Source organism: Bufo gargarizans, chromosome 4 (genome assembly GCF_014858855.1).
Source record: "Bufo gargarizans isolate SCDJY-AF-19 chromosome 4, ASM1485885v1, whole genome shotgun sequence".
NCBI classification, from domain to species: Eukaryota; Metazoa; Chordata; class Amphibia; order Anura; family Bufonidae; genus Bufo; species Bufo gargarizans.
This window is the reverse complement of record NC_058083.1, coordinates 201738841-201755198: the sequence shown is the minus strand read 5'-3', so window position 1 is coordinate 201755198 and position 16358 is coordinate 201738841. Positions and strand designations below refer to the sequence as shown.

At 44.5% G+C, this 16358-nt stretch overlaps 1 protein-coding gene across 1 annotated transcript in view; it reads left to right on the top strand.

The window, feature by feature from the left end:
• Positions 1-2905, top strand: part of TFRC (transferrin receptor) — a 36590-nt gene extending 33685 nt beyond the window's left edge. Inside the window, exon 19 of the mRNA XM_044288770.1 lies at positions 556-2905. Within this exon, the coding sequence (XP_044144705.1) occupies positions 556-798 (243 nt within the window). The 3' untranslated portion in view covers positions 799-2905. The remainder of the gene's footprint in view (positions 1-555) is intronic.
• The last annotated feature ends 13453 nt before the right edge of the window (positions 2906-16358 follow it).

The following is a 16358-nucleotide window of genomic DNA, read 5'->3' as shown; positions in this document are numbered from 1 at the left end:
GCATGTGCAGCCATCTCAGTTAGCTGGACAAAGAAATAAAAATAAAAAAACAGCAGGTGGCGCTGTACATATACATTTCATTGAATAACTCAGTGGCTATACTAAATTTTTATTTATGCATGCAATTACAAAAGTATTCAGATCCAGGAGCTGTTTGAATACTGTAGAATATTTTTGAGACCACCCCTTTGAGCTAATTAAGCTTTTAGAGTGGCATTAAAAAAAGTCGCAGATTATAGTGCATGCCATATGTGCACCATAATTTGCAACTTTTCCAAAGTGCTGGGAAAAAATTGAGGCGCTTTTGGCAGAAAATGGAGGAAGTTATAGCTGAAATCTACACCAGCCTGTAGCTAGTGTAGTCTTCAGTACCTGCCGCTGGGATGCATGGAATTTAAGAGGCATCTGCCTTAATAAATTTAGGTGCATCTCACACCAGGGTGATCAAGGCTGCCGTATGAATATGTCAGTCTTAATAAATGTATCTAAATGTGTGTTTTAATTCTTTTTCTGTTTCTTCTTCTTTTTTTTATTTTTTAATTTTTTATTTTTTAGGTTGAGCACTCTTTGCTGTCTCCTTACGTTTCTCCTAAAGAATCACCATTTCGTCATATTCTCTATGGCTCTGGCAATCACACTTTCGATGCAGTGAAGAAGCACTTAGATTTACTGAAAGATAACAAGGAATCGTTTAATCAAGATGTGTTTAAAAACGAGCTGGCTCTCCTTACTTGGACTTTACAGAGCGCCGCAAATGCCATGGAAGGCGAGATCTGGGAAATAGATAATGAGTTTTAAGATGATACCGTACATGTTAAACGTGAAGCACTTATTTCCATTAGATTCCCAGTAGATATCATCTACAATATTTATTTTCCCTCCCATTTCTCTAAGTCAACCTCCCTGATGAATTAGTTATGTATACACATATATATCTTTTTTTTTTCTCTCTCCATTCTGTGCCATACCAGCTACTGGGACGAGTGTGCTAGGTCTTTATTCTAATCTACTGTCCCCAAGGGTGGTATGTGGAATGCTCCTTTATCCACCTCCCTCTTTCAGGTCATGGACTTTCCATGCGGTGGTAAAGTCTCAGAATAGCTACAGACACTAGATAAAACCAGGAATATTTTCCAGTACTGAGGCCGGCCTTTACCCTAAAATCGAGCCACCTGTTTTTTGTTACCATTTCTTATTGGCTGCCTCCTTCAGGTTACAAAGTCAACTGCTACTCTACCTGCAGTGCAGGAGCAGTAATTACATTGATGGATGGGTTCAAGCTAGCTGGATTGGGAACGTCTATTTAGCACTGAATACTTATTTATTTATCAGTGACAGCGATCACTATAAATGGTGTTAATTTTGTTATTCTGGTAATTATCGGAAGCAGTGCCTTCCATAATTGACGGTTATACTGTCGGATTTTTTTTTTTTCTTACGATAAAAGCAGCATCTGCTTAACCAGTCTGACATGATACTGGAATTTCTACTCTTACTGTACAGTGCGACAGAAGGCTGATACTGAAGACCTTGCAATTGTTGTAACTTGGTAGGAACAATCTTTCTATTGATAAGAGAGCGTCTTTGTATTAGTGGTTGGCTTCGTTCATCTAGAGACGGGCAATAGATTACAATTGCCCAAATGCCATTTTTTTCCCTATGGACGGACAGCGTCTTGGTGCAAGGACTAAAATGTACTGTGTTCAGGCACACCGCTAATGAAGGCAGGCAACTACCAATTTCGGTGATTGCAAGGGCTTTTCTGTCCCATTGTATGATTAGTAGGAACCTCTCAGCAGGTGATAACCTGCAGCCTTAATGTTACCTTGCTTTTGTGCATGCTCCTATGGAAAATGAAGATTAGGCCGTATGCACACGGCAGTGTTCCGCGTTCGAGAGCGGTCCGTGGTATGCCAGGCTGGATTCCTGTTCGGAGTCAGGAGTCACCTGGTTTGTGCTGCAACGGTGGTCATCGGCCTATGCGATATTCATGCCCACTTTTCCATGATTGATGTCCCGCTCTGCATAACTGGTGTTGACCACACACACTGAGTGGGCATCAATGGATGAGGGGTGGGCTTGATTACAGCCAAGACTGATGACAACTGTGACTATTCACAACCGCAGTGCCGACCAGATGAATATTGGAAAGCAACGTACAGCATGGGGCATGTCCAAAAAAAGGTATTCACAATTTATCGCAAGCGCTGAAACATCATGGTGGCAGTTTAATAAACTGCTGAGAGGTTCCCTTTATTACCAAAGCACTCCCACTAAAACGTATTCTCTGGCCTGTTAGGTACATGATGTAAATTGTAGTGGAGGGAGCAGATAATTCACAAATACAGCCACTGGTACAGAGATTACCTTCACTACATGTACCTTTCTAACAGTCCAGACAATTGAAGAAGAAAAAAAAAGTGGGAGTGCCGCTTTGATGGTAAGTGTGCCCACATGCACTCTAAAGCCATTCAATGGGTTTTGATTTATTGAGGCGTCCCACTTAAGGCTTGCTGTCCTGCTGTTTTAAGGTAGGCGATTTATATTTGGCCATGATAATTAATATGTACTCTCTGAGCGGCAAGCTATTTTTGTGGTTGGCGTCTTAAAGTAGACTTTCCAGTAACTTATATCATGAATTTGAGTGCACATTATCGGGAGCAGTGTCTTCCATAATGGATTACGTATAAAATTGGTAGTTTTTGCCTACCACAGTGTTATATCGGGGGCAGTGATCCCTCATATGTTACACTACAGGTGTACTGAATTATCGGGGACAGTGTTTCCCATAATTAGTTTTAGGTTAACGATTTGCTTGCAATGCTTAGCTCTGTTTTAATTATATTGTGTAGCTTGTCTGCATTGTGTGGTCTTCAGGCTCCATTTAAAGGACGCATTTGATTTCTGCTTTGAGTGTAAGTTTTGTCTTTACATTTATATAATATTTATACTGGTTTGGGGAAAAAGTTCTCCACAATGTGTAATGTTCACTGTAGTAGTTGAGGTCAGTACAATGTGATACCCAAAAGCACTTATTTAGGCTAAGTATCTTTTTTTTTAGGATAAGCACTTAAATGAAAATTTATCTTGATCCCTCTTAACAGTGAACAGTCTTCTTGGCTATAAAACAATGTTTTTTTTATGTAAGGTCATGGAAAAAGTTCCCCAAAATGATGCTTTTCTACTACGTTTTCTGCAGTGCATGTTTCATCTATGTTGGCAGTTCAGCTTGTGCTTTTGTTCATTTAGCCGCCCTGTTAATGACTACTATGCCATAGCCTTGAAGATTCTCTAATCTTAATAGATGGTAGAGATAACCAGAGGAATTCTAAGATTAAGGGTCCATTTACACGTCCGCAATTCTGTTCACCATTTTGCGGACCCATTCATTTCTATTGGGCTGCACAACCCAGATCCTGAATTGCGGATCCGCACTTCCGGGTCCGATTCCGTTGCCGGGGGGAAAAAAACTTTTTCCTATTGTCCGCAATTTCGGACAAGATTAGGCATTTTCTATTAAGTGCAGGCTGTGTGCGGTCCGCAAAATGCAGAACGCACACTGCCGGTGTCCGTGTTTTGTGGATCCGCAAAACACACATGGATGTGTGAATGGACCCTAACAATGTCTTTCATTAGACCTGGTTGGGGGGGATTTAATGCCTCCAATTTTTAAATGTCACCATAGTTTTCTGAAGGCAGTCGTCATGGCTTACCACACTACACATGATACCTGGTATCAACATGTTTGCACCCCTCTCTCAGGATTCCTGTGGGGTTTCTCACCTTCATGGTACTATGGGTCTGTAATGTGCAGCTAGCTGTCATTTTTATTATAACCCTTTGGTTAACTTGATTCAGTGTGCTGCTTTGTGATTGAATAAAAGGTTTTCCTTAAATATCTGTCTTGTGTGATTTCCCACCCCCAACACCTACCCCAGACCCTCTGTTAACCACAGTGAGAGTAGATGCACTTAAATTTATGGGAAAAGCAGAAGTCTTCTACAAGCTGCCATCATTGCCCATTTTGACTCTTGCTTGATTACTTTGTCACCTTTGACATTGTCAATTATATGCCTTCTGGAGATGTATACATGAATTAAATGGATTGTCTGGCTTCTAAGAACTCCCCAAATAACCCTCAAACATGAAATAAACATGTACTCACCATTTAGTCTTCTGCCGTTTTCAGTACTGCAGTTAAGGACCTCACTGGTTTGTTTACCAGCTGCAGCGGTAACATAGAAGTATGTGGTACAAGGCAACTGGCGTAGCTTCTTGTTCTGTGCCAGCTGAGACTTTCTGTAGATTGCATATCTGGTGAACTGACCTCTTTAAAAGGGTTTCTCCTTCACCCCATGACAGCACCCCTGGAGAGACCTGCTCCTTTTACCTTGGTACAGTAAACAGGAACCATATCTACTTTAAGAGAGCTTCCTTTCGAACACTTATGTTTACGATCCTAAGGAGATGGGTAGGTATTGCCTTGTGGCGTAAGACTCCACTAGGAGCTGCTGCTGTAAGTCTGGGCATTGTTTGCTCCTCTTACACCACTCCAGTCTCTTTCCCGGTTCGGACATGCCGGGATCTTTTTCAGCATGTCTGGGGACCCGTACGTCCTTCTGCAAGCGGACGGTGTTATTACATACTCCTTTTGGTCTGGTGATGTAACTTCCTCTGCAAATTCCTCTGAATTAGAGGGAGCCGGCTTGCATGCGCCAGGGAAAAATCCCAGCCAGTTCATACATGCTGAGGAGTGGATTACCCTAGAGTTCCTTGTGCCTACTGATGCTATAATAGAGCCAAATTGGCGCACAGACCACTGAAACCACCAATGACAGTCCAGTGATAGTGAAGCTTTATCTGGGTTGGAGAAGAGGGAATTGGTCGACCAAAGATTCTTCTGAGAACGAGTCTGCTGTGAAGCTGCTGTTTTCATGTTGAAAATACTAATACCCTTGTTAAAGCAGTTAAAGCGACTATGGGCCTGGATGAGGAAAAGTTGCCACAGTCGGTCCAGGAAAGGAAGAAGCCATATAGGAAATTTTTTCTCTGTAAAAGAAATGCACATTTGAGATTTCCCTTATGCCCATGACTACACCTTGAGAGACCGCCTCCATCCAGGACGGGAAACAGGAACTTTCATATAGAGCTCTTGAGGAGGCACTCTGCTTCTATACCACCAGTTCCTGTTTCCTGTCCTATGTATTAGACGTCTATGTGGAGAGCTAGGATCAGGCCCTTGAGGTGCAACATTTTTATAAGGTGTACCTGGTGCAGCATAAGACTCCACTAGGAGCCGCCTGCTAAGTCTGCGGCTGATCCTTCCGGGTCCCGGATGTGTTCTGTTGGGCCGGTGTTCCTGGGCAGTCCCAACATAACCGGGAGGTGATGGTGGTATGCTGGATCCTCCTTGCGGTGTTCAGGAGTTACGGGGCCTTTGCCTTCCTCCCTACCTAAAACAACTTACAGAGGCAGCGGGCGGGCTCAGAGTTTTATTGTCGTGCCCTGCACGCGGATTGGAAGTTGCGGGACACAACTTCCGGTATTTGGAGCGCGTGTGGCTACAGTGAAGGAGCGTTCCGGAAGTAAGGGGAGGGACATCCCCTGCTGCAAGGGCCGCATGGGAATGCCAGCAGGGACCCGACCTAGGGTATTTAAATCCTTCAGCGCACGGTCAGAAGGATCGCAGCCAGCCTGCAAGCATCTGTGTATCCACCTATGGAAAACTCTATCCCTCTCTGGTACCATGGAGGAAGAAGGTAATCAGCGTGCCGATGTCCAAGAGGGTCATGACTCCAGACTGGTATTACTGGTGGGGTAAGGGGGTCAATCACCACCTTTTTTATTTCTTCAGTGTCTAATAGGGGCTTATTCTCCTTTATTTTAGAATATCAAACAGGGCCCTAGGAAAGCTACCACTAAATCTAAAGGAAGAGGGTGTGCTGTATGCAAGAAAAAACTCACTCCTTACTGGTCTGTTATTTCAGAGTTGTGTGAACAAGGTGGTAGAGGAGGAATCCCCATTACTACTTCAGCATATGAATGTTTAAAAAGTGCCTCCCTTACTTTGTCTCGGGTAAGCAGGGTCACTCTAATATATAGTATCCGATTCAGAGTCCTCAGACAAGAATGAGCAAGGAGAAATCCTAGAAGATTCAAACTCTTCCTCAGATGATGATACCACAGGTAGACCTTTATTTTCCCCTGAGGATACGGATTCTCAGCTAAAGGCTATTGGAGCCACTATGAAGGTGGATGACTCTAGAGAACAAAAATCTATTCAAGATATAATTTTTGGTGACCTGGGGCACAAAAGATCAAGTCTTTTCGTTAAACGAAAATATAAAATATTTAATTCAGAAAGAGTGGAAAAAAACTGATATAAGTTCATTATCCCTAGAAATGTTAAAACATCCTTTTGATGAGGCTGAGCCCTCATGCTGAGATAGGCCTCCTAAATTGGATGCCCCAATCGCCAAAATTTCTAAAAGGTCTGCTTTGCCTTTTGAGGACCTCGGTGCCTTGAAAGATCCGATGGATAGATGGGCAGAAGTATACCTTAACCCTTTCATGACCAAGGGTCATTGATGCCCCCGTGACAGTCTTAATTTTGTTAATCTGACAAGTCACTTTATGTGGTAATAACTTTTTACTGTGGTAATAACGCTTTTACTTATCCAAGCCATTCTGAGATTGTTTTCTCGTGACACATTGTACTTCATAAATTTGAGTCAATATATTATCTTTATTTAGGAAAAAATTCCAAATTTACCAAAAAGTTTGAAAAATTCACAATTTTCAAAATTTCAATTTCTCTTCTTTTAAAACAGAAAGTGATACCTCCTAAGATATTTATTACTTAACATTCCCAATATGTCTACTTTATGTAGGCATCATTTTGTAAATGTTTTTTTTTTTTTTTAGGCCGTTAGAAGGCTTAGAATTTTAGAAGCAATACTTAAAATTTGTAAGAATTTTCAAAACCCACTTTTTAAGGACTAGTTCAGGTCTGAAGTCACTATGTGGCTTAGATAGTGGAAACCCCCCTAAATGACTCAATTGTAGAAACTACACCCCTCAAGTTACTCAAAATTGATTTTACAAACTTTAACCCTTTTAGGTGTTCCACAAGAATTAAAGGAAAATGGAGATGAAATTTCTAAGTATCACTTTTTTGGGCAGATTTTTCGTTTTAATCCAATTCTCTCTTTAACACATCGAGGGTTAACAGCCAAACAAAACGGAATATTTATTACCCTGATTCTGCAGTTTACATAAACTCCCCACATATGGTCTTAAACTGATGTAAGGGCACGTGGCAGGACTCAAAGGAGCGCCATATGCTTTTTGGCAGGCAGATTTTGCTGGACTGGTTTTTAGACACCTGTCCCAGTTGAAGCCCCTCTGATGCACCCTTACAGTAAAAACTCCCAAAAAGTGACCCCCATTTTGGAAACTAGGGGATAAGGTGCCAGTTTTATTGGTACGATTTTGAGGTAATTGTATACTCCTGTAGATTTTCTGCTTGTAAATTTAGCAATGCCTCTAAAGCTTATATTACACCTGCAGATTTTGCAGGCAATTGTCGGGAGGGAAGCATTCCTTCCCAACAATTGTCTAATCGACAAATGATTTTTAAACCTGCTAAAATATTCCAATTACCTGATGAACGAGTGCTTCCTTGTTCATTGGGTAATAGACGGCAGTATTAAACCTCATTCGTCAGTGTTTTGGGAAAGATCCACACCTGTTCTGTGTTTTAGAGCCGCATCTGGTTTGGGCTCACATTCACCAATAGAAATCACTGACCAAACACAGACGTCTGAATGGGGTATTACAATGCAAGATCATCGCTAATGAGCGTGCATACGAACGTTCGTTAGCGGTGATCTTCACAATTATCTGCAGGTATAATATAAGCTTAAGGGCGCCTTAAAGAATAACTGTCGTATTTTTTATATATATATATTTTTGGAGTATTGGATTGTGGGGATTAATATCACCTTGGTGGCCCTATTTTAACTTTTCACTGTGAATTCAATTATCCCTTAATTCCACATTTTTGTTCCCTGTACTGCCTATTTTTACCTGTGCTTAAAATAGGGTTGCTAGGCATGGTCCGCCTATCTGTTGAGCATGCAGCGTAAACCGTGTACTGGGGGGTGGGCTCCCCAGAATACAGCAAAGTCACAGACAAGGAAAGAGTTGCTGATACCAGCTTACTATGCAAGAACAGAAACTTTACTTAGGCAATGAGTAATAACATAAGCATCACCAAAACAATAAATATATGCCTAGAAAACGCTATATCCCCGGACCCAGTGTCAATGTCCCTGCCCACTGGACAGGCCTAGCCGACGGCGGACACAGCAGAGCCTGCAAGTCGTGCTGTGCCGCTACAGAGGACACCCCTAGCCGATGGCAAACACAGCAGAGCCTGCAAGTCAATAACTGCGCTGCTGTCCAGTACAGTACAGCTTAGCAAAACGATCTAATCCTAACTAATGCTAGGCCTAGGCTAGTCTCTGTAACTTCAGATGCCACACAATAGAAAAATCAGTAACCAGGTGTACTGACCTGCGGCCGTTCTGGGCCAGAGGATGCAGCCTACCAGGGATGGCCACCAACCTCTTAGCAACCGTGCGGCCTTGCTTGATGAGTCCTTCTGTCCACACACTGAACTGGTCTTCCTGGGACAACCTCTCTTTCAAAAGAGCTGGATTCAGTCAGGGGTATAACAGCTACTCTCTTTCTTCTGAGTGGCCATTAACTGCCAGACATCTGCAAGCCAGGATGAAATCGGATTCAGTCCCTCACAGCACAATCCTTCCACCATGCCAAATCAACACTTCCTGGTTCACTCACGGCAAGCAGCATGAGTCATCATCGGTTTTGCATATTCAAATCTCAGAGTGTCCTGGCTGTAGCTGCAAAACAGTGGCCTCTAGTGCCCGGAATGCCAAATGACAGTTTAAGTGCAGACATTATGCAGAAATAGCGGTTTCACAATCTCACATGTCACCCCACTAGATGTTGTCTCCCTCGGCAACTCTCCCCATACAAACTCATCCTGAGCATAGCGCTGTGGAGGCACACCAGCATTGGGCCTTGCTGACCTTCTCAGATTGAGAACTTCTGTGGACACTTGAGCAGGGACGACCCACCATTCCTCCTTGTCTGAGGGACTTTCCTCCATACCCTGAGCGTGAGGAGGCACCCCCTCTATGCACACCGGCTCATCAAAATTACAATGTCTTAACATATTATGGTATAAGTTCCGTGAGGGTCCCCCTGTCCCTTCCTCATAGACCGGAATAGCGGGGTCTACCCTTCTCTTCACTGTGTATGGCACTGCCTCCCACCGTCCATCCAAATTTCCTGAAGGCCGTTTGGCTTTGACCATTACCCGATCACCAGGGATATACCCATCTTTCTGCACTGGTCTTGGGTTAGGGTGTACCACCTGTCCCAGGCGCTCCCCCACAACCTTGTGTACCGCTCTCAGTCGGCGGCGGTGCTCCTGCACCCATGCGGTGGTACTTCTCGGTGGGGGCTCCATCTGGTTAGGCATGTGGAGATCTTCAATCTCCCGTCCGGCTCGTCCAAACATGAGCATATGTGGAGAGTATCCAGTGGTACTGTGTACTGTTATTATAGGCCCACATCAACTCGGGTAGGTATGCGGGCCACTGGGCTTTTTGACTGTCTTCCAGAGTCTGCAACATCTGCAGCAAGGTGTGATTGAAGTGTTCGCACGCCCCGTTTCCTTGTGGGTGATATGGAGTGGTTCGGGAGCATTCAATCCCATACAGTTGGTACAGTTCATTCATTAGAGTACCCTGAAAGCATGCTCCCTGGTCAGAATGTATCCTCAGTGGACACCCGAACACCTGTATAAAGTGTTTACAGACAGCTTTGGCGGCCGACTTTCCGGTTTGGTCTCTGGTGGGCACAGCCACTGCATACTTGGTAAAGTGATCTGTCATAACTAGACAGTACGAGTATCCCGAGGTAGAATATCCGATCTGTACCTAATCGATCATCAGAAGTTCTAGGGGCGCTGAGGTGCGGATGGTCTGCACAGGAACTTACTCAACCCACAGGATTGACACTTAGGACATGCCGCGGCCACCATGTTGGCCAGATCTGGACAGTACACCAGCCGTTGGAGCCACTTGAACGTTTTGTCGCTCCTGAAATGAGCTCCCTTTTCATGAGCTTCTCTGGCGGCCTCCGGTCCCAACAACATGGGAATGACTATCTGTTGCCGGTACTGCAGCTCTGACTGTAAGTATATGATCCGGCACAGGAGGCCCTGAGTAATTGTCAGCTTGTAAAAACACAAAATGCAATCGCACACTGCAACCAGCACTCTGCCCTGCCTTTATGCTGGATGTTGAATAAGGCATTGGTGTACATTTTGGCCAAAGCGTAATAAGCCACTCACCACGTCAAGGTTGCCTTCATGAGTGGTCCCTAACACTAGTTCTTACCTTTTATGGGCCATGACAGCCACATAAAGTCCAGGGAGCGCAGGTACAGCATGCACGCCAAGCACACTCTCTGCTTTTAACCCCGTCCGGTGCCATTACAGCTTTCGTCGGATCCAGGGATGCAAGTACTCACATGCATGCTGAGCCCACTTTTATACTTCTCCTGGAGCCTAATGGCTACTGGTAGGTGCTGTATAAGCAGACTCTGTTTTATACTGACTTTAAAACCAGCCTCCAGGGGGCAGATTAACTGGACAGGTGTGCTTGACTGCTTGGAGATCGCCACGCCTCCAATACGTACTACAAAGAGAAAAATATGGAAAATTTCAGCCCGCACAACCCCTAGCAGGTGCATATTGCTGTGGCGAAATAGAGATATAAATGTAAAAACACAAAATGCAATCGCACACTGCAACCAGCACTCTGCCCTGCCTTTATGCTGGATGTTGAATAAGGCATTGGTGTACATTTTGGCCAAAGCGTAATAAGCCACTCACCACGTCAAGGTCGCCTTCATGAGTGGTCCCTAACACTAGTTCCTACCTTTTATGGGCCATGACAGCCACATAAAGTCCAGGGAGCGCAGGCACAGCATGCACGCCAAGCACACTCTGCTTAATAGTAGTAATTGTCAGCTTGTCCCACTGCCTTAACAACTTCTGACCCTCTGGGGTCAGGAGAGCTTGTTCTTCTGGCCGAGGCCAGATCTTGCTCCGAACCCATTCTTTCACCTTCCTCAAATCCCGGCAGTTATCCTGGACTCTCTCTCCCAATCAGTCAACGTTTTCCCCAACGGGAGTTACCCCCCCTCTCCTGTCCATCCTGGACTAAGGACAAGACGGCCCCCAGACCATGTAGGCTTCAATCAGTATACAGCAGGAAGGGGGTATCAAACCGTGCGTAAGCCAGAATCGGGGCATTTGTCAGCGCCTCTTTCACCGCTTCAAAGGCCTCTTGTTGCTGGGGCCCCCAGTTGATGGGGCGTTTCTTCGGGCCCCCTATCGTGCCTCTTAGCAACTCGTTTAACGGGCCCACCAGATGAGCAAATTTGGGTATAAACCTCCTGTAGTAGCCGGCCAGTCCCACGAACGCCCGTACCTCCCGTAGAGTACTTGGCCGGGGCCACTTGTGAACAGCCTCCACCTTGCTGAGGGACGGTTTTACCCCCTCCTGGGTGATCACATGTCCTAAGTACTCTATCTGCTGTCGGAACAGCTGGCATTTCTTTGGCTTGATCTTGAGCCCATGGTCTTGTAGCCGTCCCAAGACTTGTCGCAGCTTCTGGAGGTGATCTTCAAAGGAGGCCCCGAACACTACTATGTAATCCAGGTATATCAACACTGATTCGAAGTTGACCATCCATCGCTGGAATGTCCCCGGAGCATTGGAGAGGCCGAAGGGCATCCGGTTGTACTCTTAAAGTCCCATAGGTAGAATGAAGGCCGTCTTGGCTTTGTCCTTCTTGGCCACCAGCACCTGCCAGTACCCACTAGCCAAGTCAAGAGTTGAGAAGAACTTAGCTTGGCTTAGGGCTGATAATGACTCTTCAATCCGCGGAAGGGGGTAGGCATCCCGGACGGTCTAAGCATTCAGCTTCCGATAATCCATGCAGAACCGGAGACTCCCGTCTTTTTCTTCCGCACCAAGACTACCGGAGCAGCCCACGGACTTTGACTCTCCTGGATCACCCGGTTCTCCAACATGCTGGCCACCATATCTTTCACCTCCTGATACATCTTAGGAGGGATCTGCCGGTAGCGTTCCCTGATCGGCGCAGCATTGCCGGTTGGGATTTCATATTCGATGGCAGTAGCACACCCAAAGTCCTCATCATGTCTTGAGAAGGCCTCCTGAAATTCCCAGAGGGTGTCTTCCAGCAGCTTTTGTTCCCCCGGGGTCAGGGTTCTGCAGTCTACCCCCATACGGGCCATGATCACTTGACCGTTCCACTCCGCTGTCGGGGTTTCCATTGAATGGACCTCCACAGCATAGGTCCAGGCTGATCTCCTATCCGGCTGCAGCGTAAAGCCCCTTCGTTGAGCGATACCCCCTTCGGGGACACAAACTTTGGCCAGCAGGGTGTTTGCAGGGACGGTTAACTCACAATCCTCAACATTAGATCTGCCTTCAGCACAGTAACCATCAGGGACCAATAATAATGGTCCCTGATCATGTGGCCTTAATGATAGGTTTACCATGCAGAGCACATCCATTATCTTTACAAAATAGAGCCAGGACAGGGGCTGCGCTTCTCTCTCCCCTCAGCGCAGTTGTTCTGTGAGGAGAAGAGCAATCAGACTTCTGTCTTTGCTCTGTGATTACATACTGGGAAAAAAAATCAAATTATAAACTGTTCGTCAGTAACTGGTGGTCAGTTGGGTGTCCATGATTAGGCATCCGTCATTAGACGTCTTAGTGACTGTCAATTATCTTTATTAGGGACCCTGTGTCTGTCTGTTACTGGCGGTGAGTTGGTGGGTGTCAGTCAGTAGGTGTCAGTCATTTTTAGGGATGGTCAGTTATTTTAATTTCTTTCTGAGCTGTACAGAAAAAAAAAATGGCTCAGATTATTCAGTGCAGAGAAGGCATACGAATTTCTCTGCTCTGACCATTCTAAATCTGACACCGCTACAGAGGTGAAAATATTTTCAGAGAGTGGGGACTCCAATCCCATCCCCAGACCCCAGAGCCCTATGGTGGTAGATGTCGCCACCTCCTCTCATTCTCCACCCAGCGGTCCCGTCCCTTCTGCTACGTGGGTTCCTGCCACTTCATTTTCCCCCCAAAGTACCCCAATTTTTATCCACTCCCCAAATTAATGTGGATATCGGCAATTTTACCCCTGATTTTTTTTCATTTATTTGTGGATAACGTCCTTCAGTTAATTGTGCAGCAAACTTATTTGTACGCCACACAGTTTGCTGTACAAAAGCCCACGTCTATTTATGTAAGACGGTGGACCCCCACAAGTGTCCCTGAAATAAATAAAAAATTGGGGGCTTACCCTGGTCATGGGCATTGTAAAAAAAAAACTCTGTCCGATCCTATTGGGCTGCGAGTACTGTCCACTCAACCCCTGTGTTTGCAGCAGTTATGTCCCGTAACCGCTATGAAGTCCTAATGCGGTTCATGCATTTTTCTGACAATTCCCAAGTCCTCCCCAGAACTGACCCAGCCTTTGACCGCCTAAATAAATTGAGACCCCTTCTTTCCCTCCTTACAGATTTATGTATCCGTTGATGAGTCCCTTTTTAGTTTTAAAGGCCGCCTTTCCTTCCGTCAGTATATTCCCTCCAAGCGTGCCAGATATGGGGTAAAATTGTATAAGGTGTGCAAGAGCAGGACAGGCTACACCTGTGGTCTGTCTATGAGGGCAGAGACTCCCAACTTAACCCCCCAGGCTGTCCCGAAAGTATTGGAACATCAGGCAAAATTGTGTGGGATTTATTGGCGCCATTCCTGCACAAAAGGGTACCATGTGTACACAGATAATTTTTATACCAGTATACCCCTTTATAAATCCCTCCATGCTGCAAACACAGAGGCCTGTGGGACAGTCCGCAAAAATAGTTGGATAACCCACAACCGCTGGTGTCCAAGCGTTTGGAGAGATGAACATCCTTCGCCCTCGCAAGTGACCAGCTGCTTGCCGTGAAGTGGAAGGACAGAAAGGATGTCTACATCCTGACCACCTTGCATGCAGACACTACAGTGGCAGTTAGGGAGAGGGGGGGCTACGGCGAACAAGCACAAACCGGTCTGTGTGACAGACTACAATAAATTTATGGGAGGTGTAAACCTCTCGGACCAGGCACTTCATCCCTACCTGGTGAAGCGAAAAAACAGGACCTGGTATACAAAGGTAGCAATCTACCTCATCCAGATTGCTACCTACAATAGTTTTATTTTATTTAAAAAGTCCCAGGGAAACCTCAACTTCTTCGAGTACCAGGAGAAGGTGGTTGAGAGTCTCCTGTTTGAGTGGGCAAGCCTTTGAATCGGAGGACGTTTGAAGGCTTTCAGAACGCCATTTCCCTCACCCTGTCCCTGCCACTACAAGCAAAACTTATCCACAGAAAAGATGCCGGGTGTGTAGCAAACATGAAAGGAGGAGGGACACCCGGATTTACTGCTCCAGTTGCCCATCACAACCAGGCCTCTGTAATTACCCCTGTTTTGAAACGTACCATACGGTTCCAAATTATAAATTTTATTTAATACCAAAAAGAATGGGGGGGAGAAGGGGGTTCAGGAATTCAATTTATTCTCATTTTCTGTTTAGTTTGTGGGCTTTCCAGGGAGGGAGGAATCCCTTTGGGATGGGTCATGGAGCTAAAAGAATTTTCAGAAATTGGAACTAATTTTTCCTTTTCTGATTTTGTTTCCTTACATTTTGGAGTGTACATCTTCATTTTCATGTGCTCTGTATAAAAAAAATCTGTCTTTAAATTGACCCTTTTTTGTGTAAAAAATTAAAAAAAAAAATTCTGCCTGCTTTGCATTAATTTCTACTAAAAACTAGGGGGTCTAAATGCTCACTACACCCCTAGATGAATACCTTTTAAGGGGTCTAGTTTTCAAAATGGGGTCCATTATGGGGGTTTTCTATTGTTTTGGCAGCTACCATTTTCAAGCAAATTTTGTGTTCTGAAAACAACTGGGTGTTCCTTTATGTTTGGGCCCTGACGTTTGTCAAGACATAAGATTAGGGCCACAATGGGGGTATTTCTGAAGACAGGAGAAACGGGGTGATACATTTTGGAGTGTACATCTTCATTTTCATGTGCTCTGTAGAAAAAAATGGACACTTTTGTGTAAAAAATGAAAATTACTTTTTTTTTTTCACCACCATAGCATTAATTTCTTTAAAAACTAGTGGGTCAAAAAACTAATTACACCATAGATAAATACGTTAAGGGGCCTAGTTTTTAAATTGGGTTTACTTTTGGGGGGTTCAATTATTCTGACACTTATAAGCCTCTGCAAACTTGGCTTGTTGCAGGAAAAAATATGTACTTAAAAATGTTAAGTCTCCTAAATAAAATTTAAAAAAGTAAAAAATTTTTGTAAGTGCAGCCAAAATAAAGTAATGATGTGGAAATATATTTCTGATAAATATATTGAATAGTATTTATGTATGTATGTGGAATTATATACATAACAAAGTGTGAAACAACTGAAAATATGTCATATTCTAGGTTCTTCAAAGTAGCCACCTTTTGTTTGATTACTGCTTTGCACACTCTTGGCATTCTCTTGATGAGCTTCAAGGGGTAGTCACCTGAAATGGTTTTCACTTCACAGGTGTGCCCTGTCAGGTTTAATAAGTGGGATTTCTTGCTTTATGAATGGGGTTGGGACCATCCGTTGCGTTGTGGAGAAGTCAGGTGGATACACAGCTGATAGTCCTACTGAATAGACTGTTAGCTGCTTTTTTTCTTGCCATAATACAAATTCTAAGTAAAGAAAAACGAGTGGCCATCATTACTTTAAGAAATGAAGGTCAGTCAGTCTGAAAAATTGGGAAAACTTTGAAAGTGTCCCCAAGTGCAGTCACAAAAACCATCAAGCGCTACAAAGAAACTGGCTCGCATGCGGACCGCCCCAGGAAAGGAAGACCAAGAGTCACCTCTGCTGCGGAGGATAAATTCATCCGAGTCACCAGCCTCAGAAATCGCAGGTTAACAGCAGCTCAGATTAGAGACCAGGTCAATGCCACACAACTAGAACAACTATTAAGAGGAGACTGTATGAATCAGGCCTTCATGGTAGAATATCTGCTAGGAAACCACTGCTAATTACAGGTAACAAGCAGAAGAGACTTGTTTGGGCTAAAGAACACAAGGAATGGACATTAGACCAGTG